The 26,412-nt window shown below is 39.2% G+C and overlaps 5 protein-coding genes across 5 annotated transcripts; 3 read left to right on the top strand and 2 right to left on the bottom strand.

Moving 5' to 3' along the window:
* The first annotated feature begins 1,471 nt into the window (after positions 1-1,471).
* On the top strand, positions 1,472-2,414 carry LOC114716025 (NDR1/HIN1-like protein 1). The gene has a single exon (XM_028900953.1). It carries the CDS (start codon positions 1,527-1,529, stop codon positions 2,136-2,138), a length of 612 nt encoding a protein of 203 aa, XP_028756786.1. The 5' UTR covers positions 1,472-1,526; the 3' UTR covers positions 2,139-2,414.
* Positions 2,415-3,912: 1,498 nt separating this feature from the next.
* LOC114716026 (apoptosis-inducing factor homolog A) lies at positions 3,913-6,939 on the top strand. Its single transcript, XM_028900954.1, has 4 exons — positions 3,913-4,111; positions 4,513-4,769; positions 5,128-5,579; positions 6,375-6,939. The coding sequence occupies exons 1-4, from the start codon at positions 4,005-4,007 to the stop codon at positions 6,645-6,647; spliced, it is 1,089 nt and encodes a 362-aa protein (XP_028756787.1). The 5' UTR covers positions 3,913-4,004; the 3' UTR covers positions 6,648-6,939.
* Positions 6,940-8,876: 1,937 nt separating this feature from the next.
* Positions 8,877-10,720, top strand: LOC114716022 (apoptosis-inducing factor homolog A). Its single transcript, XM_028900950.1, has 4 exons — positions 8,877-9,017; positions 9,317-9,573; positions 9,653-10,098; positions 10,210-10,720. The coding sequence occupies exons 1-4, from the start codon at positions 8,923-8,925 to the stop codon at positions 10,468-10,470; spliced, it is 1,059 nt and encodes a 352-aa protein (XP_028756783.1). The 5' UTR covers positions 8,877-8,922; the 3' UTR covers positions 10,471-10,720.
* Positions 10,721-10,945: 225 nt separating this feature from the next.
* Positions 10,946-12,433, bottom strand: LOC114716023 (pentatricopeptide repeat-containing protein At3g46790, chloroplastic-like). Its single transcript, XM_028900951.1, has 2 exons — positions 12,038-12,433; positions 10,946-11,865 (listed from the first exon to the last, which is right to left on the bottom strand). Exons 1-2 carry the CDS (start codon positions 12,221-12,223, stop codon positions 11,098-11,100), a joined length of 954 nt encoding a protein of 317 aa, XP_028756784.1. The 5' UTR covers positions 12,224-12,433; the 3' UTR covers positions 10,946-11,097.
* A 2,208-nt stretch (positions 12,434-14,641) lies between these two features.
* On the bottom strand, positions 14,642-16,750 carry LOC114716016 (aluminum-activated malate transporter 2). Its single transcript, XM_028900943.1, has 6 exons — positions 16,460-16,750; positions 16,223-16,363; positions 15,852-16,124; positions 15,631-15,746; positions 15,389-15,532; positions 14,642-15,294 (listed from the first exon to the last, which is right to left on the bottom strand). Exons 1-6 carry the CDS (start codon positions 16,746-16,748, stop codon positions 14,827-14,829), a joined length of 1,431 nt encoding a protein of 476 aa, XP_028756776.1. The 5' UTR covers positions 16,749-16,750; the 3' UTR covers positions 14,642-14,826.
* Positions 16,751-26,412: the final 9,662 nt, after the last annotated feature.

Raw genomic sequence — 26,412 nt, 5'->3', positions numbered from 1 at the left:
TGTTACTTAATGCATCCAGCTGACTTCTCATATGCTGAACCTTGTCAGTAGTCGGTACGTGTTAAACAGTCACCATTAAATTCTCGGAGTTATTCATTTTTATCACTGAATTTAATTTTCAGTTTGGTTATCTGCTTTCTGTGTCCTTGCTCTTTCCTTCATTTTTGGTCATGCATAAATTACATCTTGTGTGATGGTATTGGAGCAGAATTATAACCTTACCTATTAGTGATGAAAATAAATGTATACTCCAATTCTGATTTTGAGGTATTTGCACGCCACTGCATCGTGATCCCATCTTTTACTGCAGCTATTGACCGGAGGCTTCACTGCCAGTCTGTATGTTTATTTCATGGTTTGGTTTTAGGTCTTTGCAATGACTTAGTTGACGAAGACATAAGTATCCAAGATCCGGTGGGCCATGAAAACGAAAATAACAGTGGAAGACGGTGAACCACGAAATCGAAATGCCGTGTCTTGGGATAACCCTCTGGTGACCACACCTCGCGAAGATAAATACAGCGATGGACACACTTTAATTCGTAAGGATGATGTCGTTGTATAATTAAAGGCGAAATGGTTAATGTTCGCAAAGTACTAACAATAAAATTGTTTCCCAGAAAAGGCAGCCCTTTCCATCCAGAAATCCTCTTCCTTTTTCGGAAAAGCTGAAGACAAGAGCCTTCCTCCCATAAAGAGATAACATGCTACTTTGAAATATACATTAGATATTCCTTATGATGAATCCACTTCCAAGCGTATCAAATATAGCATCACTACCATTACAGTTTATATGACGCGTTAAAATTTCCATCTCATTATAGGTCAAGAAAAAAAAAATCCCTTTAGTCTCTAATATCTAACTACTTATTAGCTTTTAGGTTGGAAACAAACGCGAGCTTAAATTTTATAATCTTTAATATAAAGTTACTTCTATAATATCACTTTAATAAGAATATGATTTTGAGTTGACTTGACAATTCATAAATACGTACACACCAAACAACTCCGACCCCATATGATGACATGAGCGTGTTTGGAGGCATTTAACCCCAAAATCAAGCAAATTAAAATGACGTGCAGAAAATTAATTGAGTATCCCCAAGCACACCCAAGTCTCTAAGACCGCAGGCATCTACATAGTTCGGAATTTTAGAGTAGTTCCAGAAAAAAGCTTGTCTGATCTCTACAAAAGTGGCCTCAAGTCTCAACCTATAATCCTAGCCATTATCTTCCGTCTGAACTTACTTATTTCCGTTTGGATGAATTAGTCAAGCAGACCTCTCCTTTCTTTTGCAAAGCAAGTTGTTATTTGTCTTTATCATTGATATTATACTATTGAATATTGATTAGTCCAAGTCTTCGTAGACTCCGTGGAAGGTGTTTTACACATGATGATGACTTTTAAAAAGCCAATCAGGCTCGGAACAGGCCGCACCCCAAACAGTTTAGATAGAGCTATAAATCCCACACACTCGTCGGCCTGAAGTGAACGATCATCATCCTCCACTCAATCACAAAACATCATGTGGAAGCACCGCTGCTACCACGACTATGAACGCCGCCGGCTCATCCGCCGCATACTCCTCGGCATCCTGGCATTTGTCGGCCTCGTTCTCCTCACCATCATCGTGATATTGATCATTTTGAGACCCACCAAACCCCGTTTCACCCTCCAGGACGCCGTCCTTTATGCCTTCAACCTCCCACCCTCGCCCCCCGAGCTACCTCCTCCCACCCTCAACCTCACCATGCAGGCCACTTTGTCTGCTCACAACCCCAATGACGGAATCGGCATTTTCTATCGCTCCCTCGATGTCTACGTCTCCTACCGTGGCCAACAGGTCTCGAGGGCCGTGGTCATCCCCCCCTCATACCAAGACCATCACGATATTACCGTCTGGTCGCCCTACTTGTACGGAAACGCCGTGCCGCTTCCGCCATACGCGCTGGACGCTGTGCGGGAGGAGCTGAATACTGGGGCGGTGATGCTCAAGGTGGTGGTCGAAGGAGAAGTTAAATGGAAGGTAGGTTCGTGGGTGTCTGGAACGTACCACCTCCACGTCAACTGTCCCGCTTACATCAGGCTCGCCGGTGGCCACATCAGTGGCCCGGAAAGATGCGGTGTTGATGTTTAATGCACTTGAAGCGAGAGCAAAGTTATAATCGAACTAGCTGTTGAACGAAAACACTCTTCATCATCCCATTTGTAGTCTACAAGTGAGGTTTTAGGTGGTATAATCATATATCTCATCTTAGGTGGTCGATGTTTAGTTGTGTAACTGATAAGCCAAAGCAATTTGCAATTATCATTGTTCTTGTTGTTTAGTCTTCGCATCCTACATCATGCAGGCACCTCATGTTAGGATGTTTGAAATGGAATTGACGTGATGTTCCTACTTTAGAAAAACAAATTGGACTTGATACTTAATATAGTAAAGTAAAACGACTTAAAAATTTAAGCCTGATTTTTGAATTAAAATTTCCTCCGCTACTCGTGGACCATTTGCTTTTACTCGTGTGATATCAAATATAGCTTCACATTCCATAGATTCATAATATCCGTCGGACTCGGACAGGAATATCTTCGTTTGATTTTCTCTCCACTTCCTCTCTATTTATTATTTTTATCATTAGATTAACACCCAATGGCTGAGATTTAATATATTATAACAGTATTATTATAATATTAATTAAATGACAAATATATATATATATAAACAATTAGAAATTAATATGCATACATTACTTCTATAGATTTTTATTAAAATATTTTATAATTCATTTGTTTTTTATCCTGTGCGGTCTGATTATAATAATATCATAATATTGACTTATATATAGGTTACAATTATTTATATATATTATTATAATATATTAAATATCAACTATTGGATATTAATCTAATGATAAAAATAGTAAATAGGGAGAAGTGGAAGGAAAGCTAAATAAAGATAACTCTTTTTTGGCATTGGGCCTGTGCCTGTGCAGTGCACTTTATGAAAATAAACTGCATTAATTATATTTTATCATAAAAAAAGACTTACCGTAATTTTATATTCTATTTCTTTGCTGATCAACTGAAGTTACCAATTTGAATAATGCTACCATCCCGTTCGGTAGGAGATGGAGACACTTGTGGACCACAGACAGGGGGAGGTTCTCAAAAACCAACGTTAAAAGACTTTCTAAGTCAACTAGAACGTGTCCCACTGGTACATGGAGCCAAAATTTGTATATAGAACCTTTTAAAATGAGTACTTGTAATTATGAAATACGATTATCTAGATAAAACCAAAACAGATTTAACGAAGAATAACTATTTATATTAATTTTATATTCATATTTGTATGTTTGCACAGCCCTTATTGATTAATTTTTTGAAGTTAACATGTTTAGTTAATCTGTGGTTAACGAATAGCGAAAGGTGCAGCTTTTATCTTTCATGTCATTGAACACAGAATTTTCTATCCACATTTTAGATGTGTTTGGATGAAATCCAAATTATAATTTTAAAAGTACTTTTATAATATGTAAAGTAAATATATAGAGCTCGTTTTATAAAAAAGTATTTTTGAAAAATATTTTTTTATATTACAAAACACCTCCTTGTCATCATCTCTTATCAAATGAATAATAATGACGACGTCTTATAATGGCCTAGAATGAAAGATTTGCTGGATAATACTTGTTTACTTCATCGTTTCCCTTAGCCCATTCCGTTAGGCTTCACCCGATACTCGATAATGGGGCAACCTGGGCCCATTGCCTAAGAACCACAACAAATGGGCAGTCTCCAGGCCCATATTTCCCCTCTGCGTGGTCTTTGTTCTTTTTGATTTTCTGTCTGGGGCCCTTGGCAATTGGACGTCTCCAGATGGCAATTCTCTAATCGATTATGCTTTTTCCCTGGAACGCGAAATAACTTCTCTCTGCTCTCTTTATCTGATTCCGTGCCATGGAAATCATCATCGGATAATCGAAGTCTTCCTGAACTTAATAAGATGGACAAGAGAGACGGAAAGAGAGTGGTGGTTGTTGGAGGCGGTATAGCCGGATCCGTCGTAGCTAAATCTCTACAGTTCAATGCTCATCTAACTCTCATTGATCCGTATGCTCTTCTTTTACTTCTTTGCCACCTCTGTATTTCTTCTTTTCTGCTTCTAATACTTCAAGCCATGATCTTTTTACCCACAATTTCCGAAGTGTGGAACTTTGATGTGTTATTTTAGTATATTCTGGTTAACTCTATCCTCATAAATTTTATGATGAGGGACTTGACTTAATTTTATACGCATTGAAAGTTTCTTTGAAGGCGTGTTTGGCTTTGAAACCCATGTTCTACCCTGACTTAGTTTCGTTAAATAGTTTTTGGAAATCTTGTATCTTGGGTAGGAATTTGTGTCATTTCATATCCTACTTATGATCAGGTGATGCATAAACATTTTCATGGAACTTTCTCTCAAAATGGTTGTCATTTTCATTAAGCTGGTTGGATACATTTTAATTCAGGAAGGAATATTTTGAGATACCATGGGCAAGCTTGAGGGCAATGGTTGAACCATCCTTTGCAGAGAGGTCTCTGATCAACCATAGAGATTACTTCTCCAACGGCGACATTGTTACATCCAGCGCTGCCGGTATTACAGAAACTGAAGTATTGACCGCTGATAGCCGTCAGATTCCCTATGACTACCTTGTTATTGCCACAGGCCATAAAGATCCTGTCGCGAAAAGTAGGAAAGACAGGCTTGATCAGTACGTATCAGGTAAAATTTAAATCTAACTTAACTAGAGGGGGGACAAAGAAATCTGTAAATTGAAACGTTTGCAAATGCGTAGGCAATAATCTGTTCCAACATAAACACTCGGCAGCATTATATAGTTTTTTATGAGAAAAGTTTATTGCCATTGAATGATGGTGCTGTTGTACAGCCATGGAAGATATTTTAGAACACAGATCAATCACTATCTGGGATTATTTTTTGTCACCGTTTATGATGCGTTGATAATGTCTGGCTTGGATCATTGCATTATGCTGTGTGAATGTTTTATATAATAGATTCAGCCATGTAATGCATTGACCTGATCAGAGCACAAGTCATCAAAGTTTCTTTCTGCTGGCAGAAAATCAGAAGATAAAATCTGCAAATTCCATTCTGATTATTGGAGGTGGTCCGACTGGTGTTGAACTGGCTGGAGAGATTGCTGTTGATTTTCCAGATAAAAAGGTTACTTTAGTGCACAAAGGATCCAGGCTGATGGAATTCATTGGGCCAAAAGCTGCCGATAAGACTCTAAAATGGTTTGGATCAAAGGGTGTTGAAGTGAAGCTAGAGCAAATAGTCGACTTGAATTCCGTTGAAGATGGAAACAAGACATATGAAACTTCACTTGGAGAGATCATTGAGGCAGACTGTCATTTTGTTTGCACAGCAAAGCCACTTGGTACAGCATGGCTTAAGGAAACTGTGTTGAAGAATGACTTGGATGCTCATGGAAGGATCAGGGTAGATGAACATTTGAGAGTCAGGGGTCGGAAAAATATCTTTGCAATTGGAGATGTTACAGATATTCCAGTAAGTACTTAATGCTGCGAAGTTGTAATCTTTTAACAAAATATTAGTTACTCATGGTGCTTTTGATGAAAGTTAAAAATCTCCTATGTGAAATTCATATGACGTCCAAAATGTGTATTATAGGAAACTACTTTCATTTAAAAATTTAACTAGGAGAGGGTTGTTAATGCATCCTGCTGAATTCTCATACGCTGAACCTTTTCGGTAGTCGGTTCGTGTTAAAAAGTCACCGCTAAATTCTCAGTGTTAAGAGTTATTCGTTTTTATCACTGAATTTAATTTTCAATTTGGCTCTCTGCTCTCTGTGTGTCCTTGCTCTTTCTTTCGAGTTTTGTCATGCATAAATTACATCTTGTTTGATGGTATTGAACTAGCTTTGCAGACTGTCCTCTATCGCCTAAATTTGGAGCAGAATTATAGCCTAACCTCTTAGTGATGAGAATATATGTTCATGAACGCGGAGCCTCCAATTCTATTTTATGGTATTTGCACGCCATCGCATCACGATCCCATCTTTTGCTGGAGCTATTGACCGGAGGCTTCACTGCCTGTCTGTATCTTTATTTCATGGTTTGGTTTCAGGTTTTTGCAGTGACTTAGTTGACGAAGAAATAAGTGTCTAAAATCCACGAGTCTAAATACTCAGATGTTTCGCGGATATGCGTGCATGATCTCCTACTCATTTCTGTCATTGTATTACCTGGACCGTCTACTGCATGTTTGAATATGTGGCATTTTAAGTTTTCTTGCAAGTTAACCTGAATAGAAATTCTTTGATGGGAATCTGCAAAACAGGAAATCAAACAGGGGTTTCTGGCACAAAAGCAGGCTGATACTGTTGTAAATAACTTGATGCTGTTGATGGAGGGAGGTAATGAAAATAAGATGAAAACTTACAAGCCACATTCTGCACTGGCAATCGTATCACTTGGGAGGAAAGACGCGGTGGCACAGCTTCCATTCTTGACAATCAGTGGAAGAGTTCCTGGCTTGATAAAGTCTGGAGATTTGTTTGTTGGCAAAACAAGGAAGCGTTTGGGACTCCAACCTGATGTCACGCAAACTTGAGTAAATATAATGGGCAACGCTGTCTATAAAAATGATCTCACTCTTCCATCGCATGCTTACTGTGCATTATCTGTCCTTCTTTTCCTTTTTTATTATGTTCTTGATTAAAGGAAAGGAATGTCTCTGCTTCTATGATAGAATCAGTTCGATGCTGATAAGTGGACTGCTGGCTTGGCTTGAGATTAATTGTGAGTCAGAAGTGGCCATGCAGTCTTTGTTATTGAGTTATTGGAGCATTCACTTTTTCCATTGTTAAATTTGATTGATTTTTAGATACATGCTAATTGGACCCCTCTTATTATAAGCCTCATTTAAGTATTGATATCCGTATTTGGCTTAATTTTCTTATATTTTAAAAATAATTCGATATTATATCTCGGCTTTCAAAGTTAGGAAATGAATTAATTAAAAAATAAATATATGAATTAAAGTTCTGCAGTGAGATAATTGAGATTTGAGTCAAATACTACCTCCGGTCCTTAATATAAGACCCTATTTGATTTTTATTTTGATCTTAAATATAGGACTTTAATCCATTTTGTCTCATATTTATACATTTTTTTTTCAAAGTAGCTCTTCTAACAATGATAGTTCTAGTCAATACATTTGATTAGCAAGGATATTTTAAGAAAAACAACACTTATTTAGGATAAATAACTAACTCAACTTACTTTCTTAATCTTTTCAAATTAGTCAACTGACTCTTATAATTAGAACCGGAGGTAGTACATACATATTTTTCATTTTTAATGTTGAAAAAATGTTTACAGAAAACTCATAATGGAACCAAGGAATAATGTATGGATTTTCTCCCTTATTTAATGGCAAACATGATATCCTGTAAATAACAGAACTGCAATATATGATAAGCGTAAATAAATGTTGCTTAATCGATAGCTCTTTCCCTTAGGGATTAAAAGGTTGTTAATAACATGAACGAGTTTGGGCCAACGTGATAAACGAGTTAGCTTTTCATATATATGCACTCTATTTTCAAAGTCTAATTCTTCGTTTATGTGTGTGTGTGTTGGGGGGGGGGGGGCTATTTAAATAGGGTTGCTTGAGTTCAAAACTCTGTGTTACGTAATTAAATTAAAAAATAGAGGTTCAAAACCCTAGAGTGACCTTTCGAGAATTAAAAAACTTTTTATTTCGACGTGAGTGTTATTTATCGATCATAATATCGAATATCTTGATACGGTTGCATTGGACAATATATAGAGGGATCAAGCACTTGACCTCTATATTTTCACCCAGACTCCAACGAATCTAATGTACACATTTAAATAAAGTGAAGCCGTTTAACCTTGAAACCTGAGAACTAACCTTGAGGGATGTTAAGATTCTGGCTTGTTGGTTCTTGAAGAATCTGGAAGCCCTCATGATTCGTCACCCACATGTTAGCCAGACGGCCGAGACGGCGAGTCGTTACCCCTCCCTCTGGAGTCTGAAATCTAGAATAATTTTCCTGCTCATTTTATTTTATTTATTATATATTCAAAACACAAGTTGAAGATATGATGAGTGTTCCTCTAGAAACGAAAGTAAAAGTCAAATTTTTGCCACTAGTCAAAGCACTGATGAGAGGGATGGATAATCTTAACATATGTTTAGACGAACTCCTTCACGCAAAGGAACTAATTAATACAAATAAGACTTCAAGCCTGGAACAAAATTTCTACTTGGTTTCAAAGAGAAAATGAGCAGCATGACAACATAACAGGATCCTTGAAAACTAAAAGATAGAGGAATCCCATTTATCAACATATAATCAAACAGAAAACTTCATTTGGGTGGCTCTTTTTTTATACATATTTTTTAAACTTGAAGTGGCCGTCTTATTTGAATATGCTCTGGCCAAGGATTGTTGACCTGCAATCTCAAGTAAGAGCTGATGCAATGCTGGCTGACAGCTGGAGATTTTTCAGTTGTAAGGGAAACATGCTCAGAACTATCTCAGGATTTTTATTTATTTGTTTGTTTTAAATATTTCCACTTTAATAATAAATAATATTAAGGGATTGAAGTAGCAAGCTAACGTACGTAGGCTGTTACGCGGGAAGGACGCAGTAATGCAAAAACGTTGCCCTCTTGACTCTGCATATTCAAATATGTTGTTTGTGTTGGTATTCATTATTTTGAAATATAGTGGCTTTCTTGGACACGCAATGATGCAAGCGCCTCGTACTCTATTTATGTTGCCTTATTTCCCGTCTGTGAACGAATCCATCAGCACAGCAAAATTCAACCACATAAAACAAAGCATCCACGACAAATGGAGAAGAAAGTTGTCATCATCGGAGGTGGTGTCGCCGGTGCCGTCCTTGCTAAAACTCTTCAAAATCATGCCAATGTCACTCTTATCGATCCGTAGGCTCTCTTATTTATATCCATACCACAATCATAGTCTCTGTTATTTACTAGTTCAATTCTTTTCTCTATGCTGCTGAGTTTTTCTTCACAAAACTTCGATTCGATTTAGCTTTCCTGGACTTTCACTATAATAGCATAGTCTTCATGTTGTTACCTGACTTGTTTATTCCCAACTTATTATCATTCAGACTTGATGTTCCAAGTAGTTTGCTCTTAGAATTACTTGATGTTCTTTTGGTGATGAATGACCTCCTGCATATACATGGAGATTTCTGATTGAGTGATATTGATATCAGGAAGGAATATTTTGAGATTCCATGGGCAGCTTTGAGGGCCATGGTTGAGCCATCTTTTGGGGAGAGGATAGTGGTCAACCATAGAGATTACTTCAAAAAAGGCAACCTCGTTACATCCAGTGCCGTCAATATAACTGAAACTGAAGTCTTAACTGAAGATGGTTCTCAGATTCCCTACGACTTTCTTGTTATTGCCACTGGACATAAAGAACCTCTTCCAAAAACTAGGACTGAAAGACTCGACTACTACAGAGCAGGTAAATTTTCAGCCTTCATTCTTAGAAAGTCTATGCCTTTGAATAACTATTTACTTGTGAGGGATGTTTCCAATGGCAGAACATGAAAAGATAAAATCTGCAAGTTCAATTCTGATAGTTGGAGGGGGACCTACGGGTGTGGAACTTGCCGGAGAGATTGCTGTTGATTTTCCCGAGAAGAAGGTGACTCTAGTGCACAAAGGAACAAGGTTGCTGGAATTCATTGGGCATAAGGCTTCCAAGAAGGCCTTAAAGTGGTTGAAAGCAAAGAAAGTTGAAGTGAAACTAGAGCAATCAGTCAATTTGGACTCGGTTTCAAACAATGCATACCAAACTTCAGGAGGAGAAACCATCGAGGCAGATGTTCATTTTCTTTGCACAGGCAAACCGCTTGGCTCAGCATGGCTCAGAGAAACTATATTAAAGGGTCACTTGGATTCCGAGGGGAGGATCCAGATTGATCAGAATTTACGAGTCAAGGGCCGGAACAACATTTTTGCAATAGGAGATATTACTGATGTTCCGGTAAATTATGTGCTAATTTTTGTTGCTTTATTTAAGGGCTAAGGCTCAATCCTTTGGACTTTAAGTTTCCTTTTCTGACTCTTCGGACTAAGAAAAATCTATGCGGTGCAGGAACTTAAACAAGGGGCGAATGCAGGAGAGCATGCTCAAGTGGTTGCAAAGAATTTGAGAGTATTGATAGGGGAAGGAAAAGACAAGAAACTAGGAGAATACAAGGCACGGCCTGCTGTAGCAATTGTTTCACTTGGAAGGAAACAGGGGCTTGCACAGTTCCCTTTCATGACGGTGCTTGGAAGGTTCCCAGGCATCATCAAGTCTGGTGATTTGTTTGTGAGCAAAACAAGAAAGGATTTGGGATTGGAACCTAAATAGGTTGATATTTGTGAGTGGTGTGTTATGTACAGATTTGTTTAAGCTCTTTGTCATCTTTCATGTCCCCAGCTTGATAATTTTGTTCACTGTCATTTCTCTTCTTCCAAAAAAGAAACGTTGTCTGTAATGCTTCTGTTAAGAGTTTGAATACTACGAGTGTTGTTGATTAAGATGAGAGTGTTTACATCAGTCAGAAGATGCATCTACCTGTTGATATTAAATCAATGGAGCTTTATTTGTTTGGTGTTCATGTAGTTGATTCTAAAGTGATTTCAGCTTCATCAGATATTTGACACTATACTCTTTTCAGTATGGCTTAAAAAGGCACCGCTAGGAGAGTGGAGAATCCTTTACCTCCACTGTTTACAAGATACACTCCTTATTCATCCTTATAGAAGCCCTCTTAAAACATTCACAATCCCATCCTTTACCGTCAGTATCATAACTTGCCTTATTGGTAATGCGGGGATCAAAATATCAAATACTTCATCGTCGAGTGAAATCGTATTGTTGCCATAATGCAACTCTTCTTATTCATCCTCAAACAGACGCTAAGCACCACGGCTCTAAACAATCAATGGACGAAGTTGCATTCCCACTAATAGCAAATACCCAAATACAAACTAGTCAGATTGATGATGCTACATTAAATTCTTTCGCACAAAACCTCTTCGCCACTCTCTCAGCCACCTCGACCTTGCCATGAAGTGTACATGCCCCCAACAATGCGTTTAAAACGGCTTCATCAGGCTCAATTTCCATTCTCAAAATCAAGTTCCCTGCTTCCTCCACCTGACCATTCCTTCCTAACATGTCTACCATGCATGTGTAATGTTGCAACCCTGGCTTCACACCAAACCTCCTATCCATCATCTCAAAATATTCCTTTCCCTTATCTATGAAACCCCCATGACTACATGCCGTCAAAACTGCAGTAAAAGTCATACCATCTGGCCTCTCTCCTTCTTCGACCATTCTGTCAAACAACTCAAATACTTCATCAAATTTGCCATGCATTCCATAACCCGACATGATCGCAGACCATGTCACTACATTCCTTTGGTGCATTCTATCAAACACCTTACGTGCTTCAACTAAATCACCACACTTAGCATACATGGTTATTAATGCGGTTGAATTGCCCAAATCTGAGGCAAGCCCATTGACAACAACAGCTCCGTGGACTTGCCGACCAAGCGGTAGGGCCGACAAACCTGCACATGATTTAAGGACCGCAGGTAAGGTACGGCAATCAAATGGCTTCAGGTCAAGCAGCATTTGGCGGAAGATCGAAAGGGACTCGGAGAATAAATTGAGAGATGAATAGGCTCTGATAAGGGAGTTAAAGAGGAAAGTGGGCCGGCGATTGGTGAAGGAGAAGAGGAGACTGGCTTCCTGCAATTGGGCACAAGAAGCATAGGAAGACACAAGTTTGATGCGAATAAAATCATGGCTAGATATGCCTAAAACAATAGTGCGCGCGTGAATTAGTTTAAGATTCTGCAACTGCTTTGTGGAGGGGCGAGCGTCGAGAAGAGAAGCATAAAACGATATTGACATGTTTTACCTTAGAGACAGAGAAGGGCATATCCAAATACCATGGCGAAAAACAATTGGGGAAGGGCCGAACTCCAAGTCTGCAACAAGAGGAGAGCTTGAGAAGGGCGTGACTGCAAAGAGAAGGGAGTGAACTAGCAGCTCGAGCTTCACTGGGAACGGAGGTCAGAGATGTTAGATGCGGGAGCGTTAGCATTAAGCCGCGACGAAGCGTTGGAGGAGGACAGGACAGAGGGAGCTCGCCCTTGAGGTGTGGGAGGTTGGGCCGAGGAAGACGAGTGTTTTGAGATAATGGGCTTTCGTGATAGTGTGGACTTCAACTATGAGATGGGCCTGAAGATGTTATAATTGGGCTCAATGGAGGCAGTGACGAATTATGTGAAGCTTTCCCCCATCTTTTGTTTCTTCCTTTTGTAGTTCCCTTCTCTCCCTCCCTGAGTTTCTAATTCTTTATCCCTCTGAGTTTATTTACATTTTCTTCTATATTTAGAGTGATCCATGTTTTGTAGCAAGTTTATACATGATTGTAAGCTTCAGCTTCCATTGAACATTATGTATTGTAAACATAACATGTTTTTCAAGTAAGTGATGTGAAGAATGAAATCAGATTAGGTTAGGACATGATGGAATGAGTTTTAAAAAATAAATAAAACATTAGAAATACAATGACGTCCAAAGTAATATTTGTTATGAAGAAAATTTAATTATTTAATAGATTCACAAATTATTAACAAATTAATGCAATGCAATGACTGTGAATAAGTATACAATTATAATCATAAATAGACTAGTCAGATATTCACAAATATAAAAATTAAATTAAATGAAGGCCTATCACAATTGGTATTTAAATGGCTTCCTTAAGCATGTAGTCAAGAGTTTGATCCTAGACGATAGGTATGGAAAGGGTTTCATAGTCAGCACTAAAGTTCTTTCAAAAAGTTTACAGTGCAAAGAGATTAGTCACTACTACCAGCGATCAATAATGGGTAGTCTATGCTCAATAAAAAAAAATCATGCATATTTGTGAGCACTAATTACTAATTAATTGACTATATGCTTAAATACGCAACTCCACTGCTTTTTTTTTTGGGGGGCTGTCCCACGTCACTTCACCCTCATGGTTCTCCACTACTGTATTTGAAGTGGGGAAAATACCTTCTGGTGCTAATATCATGCTACTCTCCACATTTCGTCTGTAAATTTATAATCCACAGAGAAACGGGGGAGACAGAGTTGTCGCGAACCTAATCTTGGAGGTCTTTTATGTACATATTTTTAACTGCTTATAATAATATCTCAAGTCAGATGCATTAACTTGATCAAAGCTTTTCTCTTTTTGCTTCTCTGTTTCTTGTTGCTTGCTTCCCAATAATCATATTCTATCATAATGCATCGCGTTGCTAAGTATGAGAAAGTGGAAACCTTCTTTATATGATAAGTGTAGTTGATTATTTATGGACAAAGTGATACATGCTCCAACAAATCACTGAAGCGATCAATATTTTCTTCTCTCTCTGTTGCCAAAAAAAAGTCATCTTCCTTTTTTATCTTATTGGGGCACATGCAGAATATCACAATGGAAAACAACTCAAATCCCACTTAGCGTCTCACGAATGTTCAGCTTGTGTGGTTAGAAGGAAATATGAACCAAACATAATTATTTAAGTTGCATTTACGAATTGTCTACCACTGCAATCTCACTTTAATGCAGCTTCCACAACTCAAAAACTGGAGCGACCATCTCTTTTATATATGATGCCCTGGAGGGTTACATGAATTTATTATTAAAGAATGAAAAAAATGAAAGCTCATAATGATTTCATCAATTGGTATATTTGTAACGAGTTTCTCATCTACACTACGTCATTCACCATGTGTCACAACAAAGCTAAAAGGAAATCTGATTTCCAACCAATGGGTTGTTGAAAGAAGCATCAACCGAGTAAGATGCCTCTACTTTTCTTTTCGGCCATTAAAATAAAGAAGAAAACAAGTACATGGCAGATTGCTCCCTAAAATTACAGAGCATGTGCCGTACTCATTGCCATACTTAGGTGTCGTACAGGCCAGAATTAAACTAATCCTCATTTGGTTTACTTTAATGGAAATCACGATAAGTGCTTTGTGAGATCAAGATTTGGAATGCTTGACCATCATGTTTGTCCCAAGTTAGGTCTAAGTTTGAACAGCCAATTCTTATATTCATGGATCGTCACCTTTGTGATCGGACCACTAACTATAATCTAAAACAATCACCACGTGATTCCTAATTAAGATGCAAGTATCATATCAATTAGCAGGCAGCACCAGTTCTGATGAATGTCCTTACTCTATTCTGTTGATCTTTGCTGCGGAGTCTCCAAGCTAACTATTCATATTCATGTTTCAACGTTTTTGTATTGTTGTTACTCGCCAAGTTGAATTTGGATGCCTTGCATATGTTCTGTTCCAGGTTAATTTTGGTCTAGTTTACGACCTAAATCTGGACATTTCATATATTTTTCTATCCAACTAGCCCATATTGGCAGTTCTGAGTGAAAAATAAAGGTACAAACCAACAAGAACCAAAGGAAATTCAGAACATGAGATTGACGTTATTCAAGAATCAAGATCAAGAAAACCACATGATGGATTTTCCTTATTTGCACAGGAGCTTACAATCGCACATCTACTAGTCAGATACTCACAAATATAGTAATTAAATGAACCGACTATAGCATAACTTTATGCCATACAGTAAGTTATGATCTCATATTAAGGATGGTTCACTTTGTTCAACTGACGCATACATATATGTCACACTCTGTTTGTGTTATGTTGATCAGACGCTGACTTAGATTCTGGTGAATTGGCTGGAGTCGAATCTTCAACCAGAATCACTACGTGGGGGTTATTATCACCATGTGGAGTAGACTGTGTTCTGTTTGGGGGTTTAGCTGTTTCCACAGTTTCGAACTCCATGAGCGAGGGAAGTTCATTCACAGCTTCTGCAATTTCCTCAGTGCAGGCAACAATATCACTTAGCAAGGAAGCCACTGTGGCTGCTGGAAGGACTGATAAAAGATCTGTTTCTTTCCATAAGCTTGATTTGAGCAGTGAATTGAGGCTCTTAGCAGCAGATTTTGAGTTGGAAATATGGGTATCCGCAAAGCATGGCTTCTTCATTGTACTCAGTGCCACTCCCAGCTCCTTCAGAGCTTTCGCTGATTCCAAACTCATGGCTGAACAAGCCTCCTGGATTATGCTCTTAATCTCTGGCGATGCCTGCAAAACATTGGAGCAACCAATGCTAGTGTTAACAGTACTGGACTATACCGAGAAACAAAGAATCTGAAGCTTTGTTTGTGTCTACATATACTTGGAGGTTAGAGTTCAGTTGAGCATTCAGAGCTTCCATTCGATAGGCGCATTGTCGGGTAAGCGTTCCAACTTCAAGGTATTTGTCCCACGGATGACGAAATTGGAACCTCCCATGACCCGGTTCCCATCTTGCAAAATTAGCCTGATCAATGAACATTATATGTATGTATCAGATCATGTGTGTTAATAGAATTTCTATTTCAAAGAAGCGAGAGAAAATATTTCTTTTAGTTTACCCACCAATGACTCTTCAGTACTCTTTGAATTGAGGACATTTTTGTACCCCTCCAGCAAGGCGGTCTTGTCATCCTTACAATCTCCTTCCTTAGATGTTCTAAAATACTCCTCTTCAAACGCTGCAAGATTTTTTTTTTTTAAGGGGGGAAAAAAAAAGCTTTAGCAGTTTTGTCTCATTGAACAGATGATATTTCCCTACAATTTTTACTGTTGAATAATCTAACCTTGTAAGAAGTTGGCGAGACTTTCCAAGTTAAGGGAAATTAAGCTGTGGAGTTCTTCACCGGCCCACACAGGACAAACAAAAATGGATATCATGACACATGCAGAGCCCCCAATGAAAATGGTGAAGAGCCTTCTGTGTGCCATCTCTATAATTTCATCCTCTCGAAAACCAGATACAGATATCAGTGAGAATGTCAAGATGAATATGAGCAACCCATAATCGTATCTTGCTTTGATTTCGGGGAAGAATCTCATAAATGTTGCTATTGCAGCTGCATAATAAAATATCACCCAAAATCCCGTCAACATTTTCAAGTTCAACAATCATACTTATTATCTGCCAAATGCATGTTAATTACTGTTTAATCACCTTGAAGAAACACAAAGAAGCTAAGCAGTATAGGTTCTATTGTCTGTCCAGATAGGTCAGCTAAGTAATGAGTTCCGACACCAAGAGCACCAGCAAGTAGCGTAGCTAATCCCCTGTTTAAACCTTTTCCTAGAGTGGCTCCTAAAAAGTGTCACAAAAAACAATATAAGTACACGAATCCCAAAATGTTTACAACATGCAAATGAGTTTTGGCTCAGAAATACTGAAGTCACTTACCCACAGAGTACTCAAAGACTACAACTACGGTCATAACAGCCCACATTGCAGAGAGACCAAAACTGTCATATAGTGGCTGATAATAGTAGAATAGAGACACCAGAGTGAGCGTAATTCCTACTTTGAGGGCATGAATGACTCTTCTTGGGTCGTCTTGCCCTATCTCTTTGGTTGTCCTGTAAGTATTGATAACCTTCTCCTTCAAAGCCTTAGGCATGGCCTTAAGCTTCATCAATCCACGAGACATTATCCCTGTTGATGTGCGCTGGTTTGCAGAACTCATCTGCATAAAAACTGACGGTGGAGACTGGGAAGCAAAAATAATAATGCATGCACTGATAAAAACAAATGGTGGTTGATAATGCTTAGTAAGGCCTCGTAGGGACCTTCTGTTTATTTATAGATAGGTGCAAGGGGTAAAGCATCTCCTGAAGATTTGAGGAATAATTTTTTAGGAATAATTTTAAGTTCTTATAAAAATGTGTTGCGACTTAATTTGTGCTGTTATGTAGCACAATAAACGAAAGTTAATGAACTAAAATTAGGTTTGGACTTGAGTATGCGACAAAACTAAGAATAATGACATAGACACTTGAAGGAATAATAAATAAATTGATTGCTAGGCCACGAAGACGTCAATAATGTTGCATCTCAGCAGGGTGTGGATATAGACACGCATTGCCATGAGCCCACAAGTCTTGAAGGCTAAATTAAAGGCTATACTAGAGCCACTTGGGGTGTAACTGTGTAACAAGTCATGAACGAATAAATCTGAGGCTGGAGCCACATCAATTAAAGCAGGTGATAAGAAATATATGTTGTTTACGACCTGATTCTTTTATGTTAGGCACGCTTTTGGGCAGGACAATCCAATTTACTGAGATTTTTCGATGTCAACTCATTAATTAGCATATCATATGTTCTATGTAATGAAGAGTGAGAACCAGTAAGAAGGAATCGTCTAAAAATTAAGGTATCATAACATTGAATATTGATCTTGCTTAAACACATCCTAGAACTCAACTACTGTTGACTTTGGTTAAGTTCAGTTCCCATCTCCTAGACTATTCGTAGCATGTCATGTGGAAGTGTCAGTTTCAACATAGAGCAGAAGTTTTACATCAAGCAATTAAAACACCTCATATCATCTCAAAAATAATTGTGACTTAACTATCATTTTCCCAACTTCTCAGATTCAAGCATCGGCTTTGGTAACATCAGTGATAAGGACAACTTTTCATGAAAAGGACTAGTCTGGACTTATATGCATTATAATACAAGGAGATCTTGTTCTTATGATCTTATCTGTATCTTGTTTGCAGTTGTTTGATGAAGCAGCTATGTAGGGCCCTGGCTCCCTGCTGTTAAAAGCCACCAAATTTAAATAGCTGGCAACCGAAAAGAACCATTTTTTATCTGAAATTTTTATCTTGTTGGCTTTTTTTTCCTGATCATTGTTCGAAGAAGCTAGCAAGTTCTATAATAATACAAGCTGCTATGTGATTGAGGAACTATCATTCTTAGACGTGAAGAGCCACTTATCCGCAAGTCTGCTTATACCCTTTGTATTTTCCGCTCTCTCTCCTACGGAAGTATCTTTCCAGTTTATCCACGAGTACTTTGCGTGTGCTCCCATTGAATGATGAAAACGGATGTGAAGTGAAAACGACGATTTTAAGAGTCATTGTTTGTCATTGATTGTTTTTCAAATGACTGAAAATGAAACTCCTTTTTTTGTCTTTGATAAGAGAAGAAAATTATCAGTGAAATTGCAATTCTGTTCACATATGGATGGATGATCATATCTTCCAAAAGTTACATTTCTTGATCAGGCATTAGGTGCTCACCCCCGTCACACAACTACCCATGTCTGACTTGCTCCCTTATCCCCTTTATTATGGTTTTGTTTAGTTCTAGACCTTTTATCTGATTCGGGGTTCTGATACGACAAAAAAATCATAGTCCAAAATTTTTCAGACCGTCTACGAATAGTCGCTCACTCCACAAGGTATATTCTCAGAAAAACTTACTCATGTGAAAGTGAGAGTTCGTTCTGTCGTCTTCTTTTCTGCATTACAACCCTCATTGAGCTTTCAGACGGACTCTTCAAATCATAGAAGAAACTGCACAGTGACATTTGTTAAACTTAAGTTATGTCTTATGCGCTTGGAACAGTGTTGCTATCTTCCTATATGTACACAACCCATCATTCTTGACAAGACACAAAACTTGCTTCGATCAGAATAAAGTAGCACCAAATGGTGGCTGTATTAGACATATGGGATTATCAAGGAATTAAAAGCGCGGGGATAATCTAAACCGACAAGGCAAAGACAGATACGTAATCAGAAGATTAAGTGGAAAAAATGTTCTCTGAGGAGAGCCTAGCTATTTCCTATAATTGCTTCCCACCCGCGGGATGTGTCTGCCACGATCTTTTGATTCTTTGCATCGTACTGTGATAACAGGGAAGGGAGTGGTGGAAGCTGGGTTTAAAACTTAGTTAGTGTTGCGGAAATTAAAGTGAAAAGGCATTGATCGGCGGAGATGAAGTTTTGAACAAAGTTACAAAAGAGTGTCGACATGTGGAACGTAAAGCAGATATGGATTGAATATATTCGGTGTGAGCTCATCTTTATTTCTTGGGTTTTCTCAATGAAAACGCAGGCTAAAGCATCGACTCAACTCCATCCATTTCAATTGCTTCGGCTTTTCTCAAATCAAACTGTGGCCATGAATTTTTAGATCGATGAGGACGCTAGAACATCAAATTTCTACTTGTTCTGTACTTGTTAAAATTCTAAAATGTACATAATAGCTACCGATATATATGTATTAGACAAAATTCTATATTCGGTGTCGTATGAGCATCATGCTTGCTGTAATAATCAAAGGGTGAACGTTGAACATGCATGTGAAGTTGCTAACCATCCAACACAATTGCATTCTTATCATCCACAACATCCTTGCTTAAAGGGGCCTCTCATTTAAAGTTCAGATATAAAGTCCCCCCCCCCCAGAAAAGTTCAGATATAGTTAAAAGAACCACATTACAATAAAATAAAATTTGAGATTATATTAAAATAAAAACTAATGAAAAATGAAAAATGAACCTAAGAAAACAAAAATGAAATTAAATCTAGCCTAGATTTATCATCTCCAACTAAGCATGCATATTCCTAATACGAAAAGATCCCAACAATAAATAGAGAAAGACGTGAGAAATGGAATAGGGAGCGTCACCAGATGTTATTTCATGTACACCTTTTCTGGTGATAGTGATGAGAAGCAGCTAATAATCTGGTGCCACATGATTAGCCCCTGTGAGGGTCAATTAGTGGCACCAGCAATAGGGTGAAGCAGCATCAATTTCTAAACAAACTTCTGGAAAGTGTTGAGGGTCTGCGTTTGATAATGACTTGCACTAACAATACCTCTCACTTTGGTTATTAATTAAATAAACTGGTAGTAGTAAAAATCAATGACTTTAGACTTGATGGATTTATATGATTAAGACATCCACTAACAAATCCTCCTTTTTGCTTCTTATTTCACTTAGAATGCACTTCGCCGCTTGCAGTACACTCGAATCCCAAAAGTTTAAACTAAAAAAGTTGCTTATGGGGGACAACAGAATTTTATAAGGCTAAGCATTCCATAGTTTATTAGGACCTAAACTAAAGGGCACCGAGCCTAGAGGCTTTCTCAAACCCCCACCGCAAATAAGCCCAGACCAACCCTGACCCTCCGATTCTTAAGCCACCATGCTGTGCACCAATCTAAATAAACCCAAACCAAAGGGGTCATTTAACTAAATTATTCTTGTATTTTAAAAAAAAAAACTAAACTATTCAATATTATGGTAGAGCGCAAGCTTAAATTTCAAACGCTCCATAACCATATTAGGCTCCAAGAAGAAAATGTTACAGCAAAACCAGCCAGAGCCCAAAGGTCTGGCGTTCAAGTGTGTGCGTGTGCAAAGAGCCGGACCGGAGGCATTTCATAGTTACTCATGGATGAGAAGAACCATACAAGGCATATATACACAGACATACATATATACTCGCGGTTTGTGGTGACTAGAAAGAGAACCATGATTATTCGTTCGACGATGATCGACGAGGCATCTATATCTAAGAACAAATCCGAGGGTCAGTAAGCTTACGAAAATGGATCTGAATCTTAGCAAGGTCGAAAGTAACTGTTAGAAAAATTGGAGAATGGATCGAAAACATACCGGGTCGGATCTCGGGTCGGGTCGGTCGGATCTCCTTAGCTCACGCTTAAGCTAGACTATAAAAGTCTGAGCTTTTAAGTGCACAGCAGAGCACCACTTTTGCAAGAAAGAAAATTAAGAGAGAGAGAGAGATAGTAGGAAAGCTCTACTACTGGAGTGATTTGAACTGATGGGGGGAAGCCTCTATTTATAGCTTTTGTCAGGGATATTTTGGGTAGCATAAAAATATCCACTGAGCCCATCAGATAAAATCTGAGATAAGATATAATATATCCTTATCTCATAATATCATGATATTTTGAATTCAAATCCAGAATCAATCTTAATTAATTCTAAATATATATACTTAATATATATTTAATCTATACAATATAAATTAATTAATTTAATATAAATTAATTAGATTTATATCGTAACCGATTGGATATGATTCAGGATGTTTGACCAAGTCAAACATATCATGATATCGCTTGGATATTTGACTGATATATTCTCTTTATACCGGTCAAATAATCCGGCCCATCAAGGGCGGATCCAAGCCCAAAAATCTAACATCTCCCACTCGCACTTGATGGGCTGTCCATCGTGCGATAGCTAAATCTTTCATTGCTTCATACTAGGTGTCTGCCGTGACCGCGTGGGCATGACGTCATCGATTCGGGCGCCTGTGCACTAGGAATCCTTTATGCAGGACCAGCACACAAGAACACCCTTGGTACCTGCAAATTGTATGCTTGTTGCCTCGAATGCCCTAGTTTTATCCATACACTTTACTTGTGGCATATCTAATCCCTCTCGAGTTGTTTTGTTTACTCAGATTGCCTTTTTCATACGTATGGTATCCACACTTGCTTAGTTGTTCTGTTCAACCTGCAAGGGACATGTCACAGACACCAACGTAGATGTGTATTTCAGGATAAACCTTCCTTCTGACTATTCATCATTTAGATTTGGCATAGTCGCTTTCTCAGTCTTGACCCGTTAGATCGTATCATTCTTGACCATGGGGTTTAGGCTAGAGTAGCTGCCACTAAACCAAAACCTTGTGATGTTGTCTAAGTCTTAAGGGCATTATGAAAGGTTTATTTCCTTTCTGGGACTCACATCGTAATGGATCAGGGATCTTCCATCTACGTCCCTTGTTGCGGATTTGAGTGAGCTCATGCAGTATGAATTGCATGTTACGGTGCTCAATCCACTAAGTGGAGTATGTCGCTTTTGGTTTTAATAGCACCGTACAGACTTAAGTTCCAAATGTACTCCAACATTTGAACCAGGAGCTCTTTCATCACAACTATATATGACGTCTCACTAGTAAAGAGTTCCTTGTCTGGCTACAGGTCTCATGGATGACACATTATCCATGATTCGGCCCAAACTTTTTATGGGTCTCATCTCAGTCTAGCTGAGGTGACATTTGTGCAGTGATTCTTCTCTACCATCTCATGGTGATCATCTGCTGTCAAACCTTCTATATCCCATGAGAACATAGCGAGGCGGTTGCTCGTGTGAGTGAGCCAACCTTGTGACCTGTACGACATAATTGTATTGCATACCTTGTGCCTATGCATGTATAAATACACAAATATACAAGAAAAATTTCTTTGAACTGGATAAAATGCATTGAATTACTAAGTAAGAGGAAAAGGTTCAGTACAACATGCCTTGTGCCTGCGTATTTGAACAAAAAGGATCAAAAAGAAAAAGGAGTTCAATACATCATGCTCTACGCATGCCCAAGGCCTTTACATGCTTAACGAAAGGATCTCTAGCTATAGGCTTGGTTAGGGGATCTGCCAACATCTTATGAGTGGACAAGTATTGAACTGTCACTTGTTTCTTAGCGATCATATCCCTTACAAAGTGATACTTTATGTCTATATGCTTAGTACGATTGTGGTACTTAGGGTCCTTTGCATAGGCGATTGCTGCTTGACTATCGCAGTGAATCAGAGTTGGTCCCTCACTCCCACCATGGATTCCCAATCGTACTAAGAATCTTTTGAGCCACACAGCTTCTTGGACAGCTGCAGAACAGGCTACATATTCTGCTTCCATGGATGAAAGAGACACACACGTTTGTTTCTTGCTGCTCCAGGAGATTGCTCCGTTATTCAGTAGGAAAGCATAGCCTGACGTCGAGTGTCGCTCGTCCAGGTCTCCTGCCCAATCAGCATCGGAATAACCCTCCGCACGAAGGCCATTTCCTTGATAGCATAGCTCATAGTCCATGGTTCCTTTTAGATATCTCATAATCCTCTTTACAGCTTCCCAGTGTTTGACTCCTGGATTGGATTGGAATCGACTCACAAGTCCGACTGCGAAGCATATGTCTGGCCTGGTACACAACATGGCGTACATTAGGCTGCCAACGGCACTTGAGTATGGGACTCTCTTCATGCGTTCTATATCGCATTGTTTTGTAGGGCGCATTTCCTCACTTAGGTTATGTCCCTTAACCACAGGGGTATCCATAGGCTTGCAGTCTCTCATATTGAAACGCTCAAGAATCTTTGCTATGTATGCCTTTTGTGACAATGACAGCAATTTTCTAGAACGATCTCTTCTTATCTTAACGCCTAAGATATATTCTGCTTCGCCCATGTCTTTCATCTCGAAGTTCAAGGATAACCACTCTTTGATCATCTTGATTAGTTTAAGATTGGTACCAGCCAGTAGTATGTCATCAACATAGAGGGATAGAATGACGAAGTTGTCTCCAAACCGCTTGATATAAACACAGTGATCTTCCTCGATCATTTCAAAGTCATAGGAGCTTATAGCTTTGTGGAACCTTAAGTACCACTGCCTAGATGATTGCTTGAGTCCATAAATGGATCTCAATAGTTTACAAACCTTTTGTTCGTTCCCTTTCTGTATGAAGCCCTCAGGCTGTTCCATATAGATTTCCTCATCTAGTTCTCCATTTAAGAAGGCGGTTTTTACATCCATCTGATGTAACTCTAAGTCTAAACTTGCTACTAAAGCCAGTATCAGTCGTATCGAGTTGAAACGTACAACAGGTGAGAAGGTGTCTGCGTAATCCACTCCTTCCCGTTGTGTATACCCTTTGGCAACTAACCTTGCTTTGGGTTTATCAATTGATCCATCAGCCTTACGTTTGTACTTGAGAACCCACTTGCTCCCAATTGCCTTTCGGCCAGGTGGTAGATCAACTAATTCCCATACTTGGTTGGATTCCATGGAATCCATTTCCTCTTGTAAGGCCTTCTGCCATTTTTCCTTAGCAGGTCCTGTTAGTGCTTCTTTAACACTTACGGGGTCTTCTTCATCGTGCTCTGGACTAACGATGAAGGTTGCTCCTTCAATTGAGAAGCGTCTCTTAGGGTTTTGTCTCTGTTACTTCTCCTAAGTGGGGTAGTTGCAGGACTTACTTCCTGTGACTGGGTTAAACCTTGTTGTGAAAATGGTTCAACCCTCCCACTCGGATCAGTAGACTGAGGAACACTTTGTTGTACCTCATTGCCATCATCCTCATAAAGACGGCTTGTTCGATCAATACTCCCTCTGCTAGGATATTCGGTTTCTATGAACGTTGCGTCCCTTGACTCTATCTCAGTCACTGAGCCGTCATCATTTTCACCAATGAAGACATACCCCTTAGAGTTCTCAGAGTATCTTATGAAGATACACTTTTTGCCCCTTGGTTCTAACTTGTCATATTTATGGGAAGAATCACGAATATAGGCCGCTGACCCCCATGGTCTTAGGATTTAGATCCGGTTTGCGGTTTGTCCATGATTCATAAGGGGTTGTTGTGACTGATTTAGAAGGCACTCGGTTAAGTATGAATGTGGCGGTTAGAAGAGCATCTCCCCAATATGAGGTTGGAAGCTCAGCTTGTGCCATCATTGATCTAACCATATCGAGGAGAGTTCTATTTCTCCTTTCAGCAACTCCGTTCTGTTGAGGAGTGCCAGGGATTGTTAGTTGCCTAACAATGCCCCTATCTTCACAGAGCTCCTTGAACTGATCAGAGAGGTATTCTCGGCCTCGGTCAGTTCTTAAGGCTTTGATTCTTGAACCTAGCTGATTTTCCACTAGATTGAGATATTTTCTAAAGCACTCTAATGCCTCAGATTTGTGGGAAATCAGGTAAGTATAGCCATATCGGGAAGAATCATCGATGAAGGTAATAAAATACCATGCTCCGTGACGTGCCCTAACACTCATTGGTCCGCAAATATCAGAGTGTACCAGTTCAAGAGGTTGGTTAGCCCTGGTTGCCTTTCCGAAAGGCTTCCTTGTACTCTTGCCAGCAAGGCAATGTTCACACAGAGACATTTCCTTTTTGGACACGTTTCCTAGCAAACCCTCTTTTGCTAGTTTGGTCATGCGTTCTTGACCAATATGTCCTAATCTAGCGTGCCATATATCGTAATTGACATCGGAAGAAAGCGCATAGCAAGAACTAGAAAAATTATCATTGAAATTTTCTAAAACAAAGAAACCATCCGAAACATAACCAGAAACTGAAAAATTGGTCCCATACGAAATGTCTACTGTGAAATCATGAAAAAAGACATTGAAATGAAATCTAACTAAGGAAATAACAGACACAAGATTTCGTCGGATTTCCGGAGCGTAGAGGACATTTTGCAGGACTAGGGTCTTTCCTCCATGCAGGGTCAGCTCACAAGTACCGATCCCTTTGACTTCTACTCTCGCGTTGTTCCCAACATAAAGCCATCTGCTTCTTGCTGGTAACCGACGAAATTCTGTGAAGTTCCCACGATCCTTGCTCACGTGGTCTGTGGCCCCTGAGTCTTTTTCTGCTCAGGGCAGTCCTTGGCATAATGTCCCTTTTGTTGGCAAGCATAGCATTTGATGGTTGCTATGTTCCGCTTCTTTGCAGGTTTCTTGCCTTTCTTGAAGGGACTCTTTCCCTTCTTCACTTTAGGGCCGCCTTTCTTATTTTGAGAGCCTTTGCTTCTCTTGGACTGGTTTTGGGAGGTTGTCCCTCCCTTTCCTTCAGTTAAATATGCCTTACTGACAGGCTTCACAGTTTCCATCCGATCATCCTCCAGTTGGAGGTGGCGAGCTACATCAGCAAAGGTTTTTATACTCTCATTATGAGTAATGGTGTGCTTCATGGTATCCCAACTTGCTGGGAGAGATCTCATGACAGCTTGAATCTGTTGCTCATCAGATAAAGCGCCTCCGGCTTCCTTAAGCTCCCTATTAAGTTCTGCATTGCCCTTAGGTGATGCCTTATGGGAGTGTTAGGACCCAGCTTGAAATTATCAAGTTTGACGGTGAGTCTCCTAAGCCTCGCAGCAGAGGTACCGTCAAATTCGGATTTCAGTGCTGCCCACATGGCAGAGGCTGAAGGGTGTGTTTCGAATTGCACCAACACATCGTCAGTCATGGCACTTAGCATGGTTATTCTGGCGATAGTGTCCCTTCTTTTCCAGGCCGCGTAGCCGTCCTGGTCCCTTCGCGATGCATTTGCCTCAGGCTCTGGAAGAAAAGTAGTCAACACATCAGTGACTTCTTGTTCTTCAAGGACATACGATATCTTACGACGCCACATGCTGTAATTGTCTCCGTTCAGCTTGTCACCTCCTACGAGGTCAGCTATAATGGACTTGATTCCTCTTTGAGACATCGTGCTATCACATAGACAACAATGCATTTTAGTATGGTATGCAATATATACACTTTTGTTCAAGTAGGTCATAGGTCGCCTGGGTAA

Source organism: Neltuma alba, unplaced genomic scaffold (assembly GCF_004799145.2).
Source record: "Neltuma alba isolate B1F8T4 unplaced genomic scaffold, ASM479914v2 tig00011640_pilon, whole genome shotgun sequence".
Lineage (NCBI taxonomy): Eukaryota > Viridiplantae > Streptophyta > Magnoliopsida > Fabales > Fabaceae > Neltuma > Neltuma alba.
Note: the sequence above shows the minus strand (reverse complement) of the source record. Positions and strands in the feature narration are given on the sequence as shown.

Bases quoted from the DNA above. Each gene is read 5' to 3' on its own strand.
- LOC114716025 (XM_028900953.1), top strand. From the start codon at position 1,527: ATGTGGAAGCACCGCTGCTACCACGACTATGAACGCCGCCGGCTCATC.
- LOC114716026 (XM_028900954.1), top strand. From the start codon at position 4,005: ATGGACAAGAGAGACGGAAAGAGAGTGGTGGTTGTTGGAGGCGGTATA. The intron at 4,770-5,127 runs GTAAAATTTAAA...TTCTGCTGGCAG, and splicing joins GCTTGATCAGTACGTATCAG to AAAATCAGAAGATAAAATCT. The intron at 5,580-6,374 runs GTAAGTACTTAA...TCTGCAAAACAG, and splicing joins GAGATGTTACAGATATTCCA to GAAATCAAACAGGGGTTTCT.
- LOC114716022 (XM_028900950.1), top strand. From the start codon at position 8,923: ATGGAGAAGAAAGTTGTCATCATCGGAGGTGGTGTCGCCGGTGCCGTC. The intron at 9,018-9,316 runs GTAGGCTCTCTT...TATTGATATCAG, and splicing joins AATGTCACTCTTATCGATCC to GAAGGAATATTTTGAGATTC. The intron at 10,099-10,209 runs GTAAATTATGTG...TATGCGGTGCAG, and splicing joins GAGATATTACTGATGTTCCG to GAACTTAAACAAGGGGCGAA.
- LOC114716023 (XM_028900951.1), bottom strand. From the start codon at position 12,223: ATGCTAACGCTCCCGCATCTAACATCTCTGACCTCCGTTCCCAGTGAA. The intron at 11,866-12,037 runs GTAAAACATGTC...GCCCAATTGCAG, and splicing joins TGCCCTTCTCTGTCTCTAAG to GAAGCCAGTCTCCTCTTCTC.
- LOC114716016 (XM_028900943.1), bottom strand. From the start codon at position 16,748: ATGCAGATGAGTTCTGCAAACCAGCGCACATCAACAGGGATAATGTCT. The intron at 16,125-16,222 runs GTGATTAAACAG...TTTATTATGCAG, and splicing joins CTTCTTTGTGTTTCTTCAAG to CTGCAATAGCAACATTTATG. The intron at 15,747-15,851 runs GTTAGATTATTC...AAAATCTTGCAG, and splicing joins TCTCGCCAACTTCTTACAAG to CGTTTGAAGAGGAGTATTTT.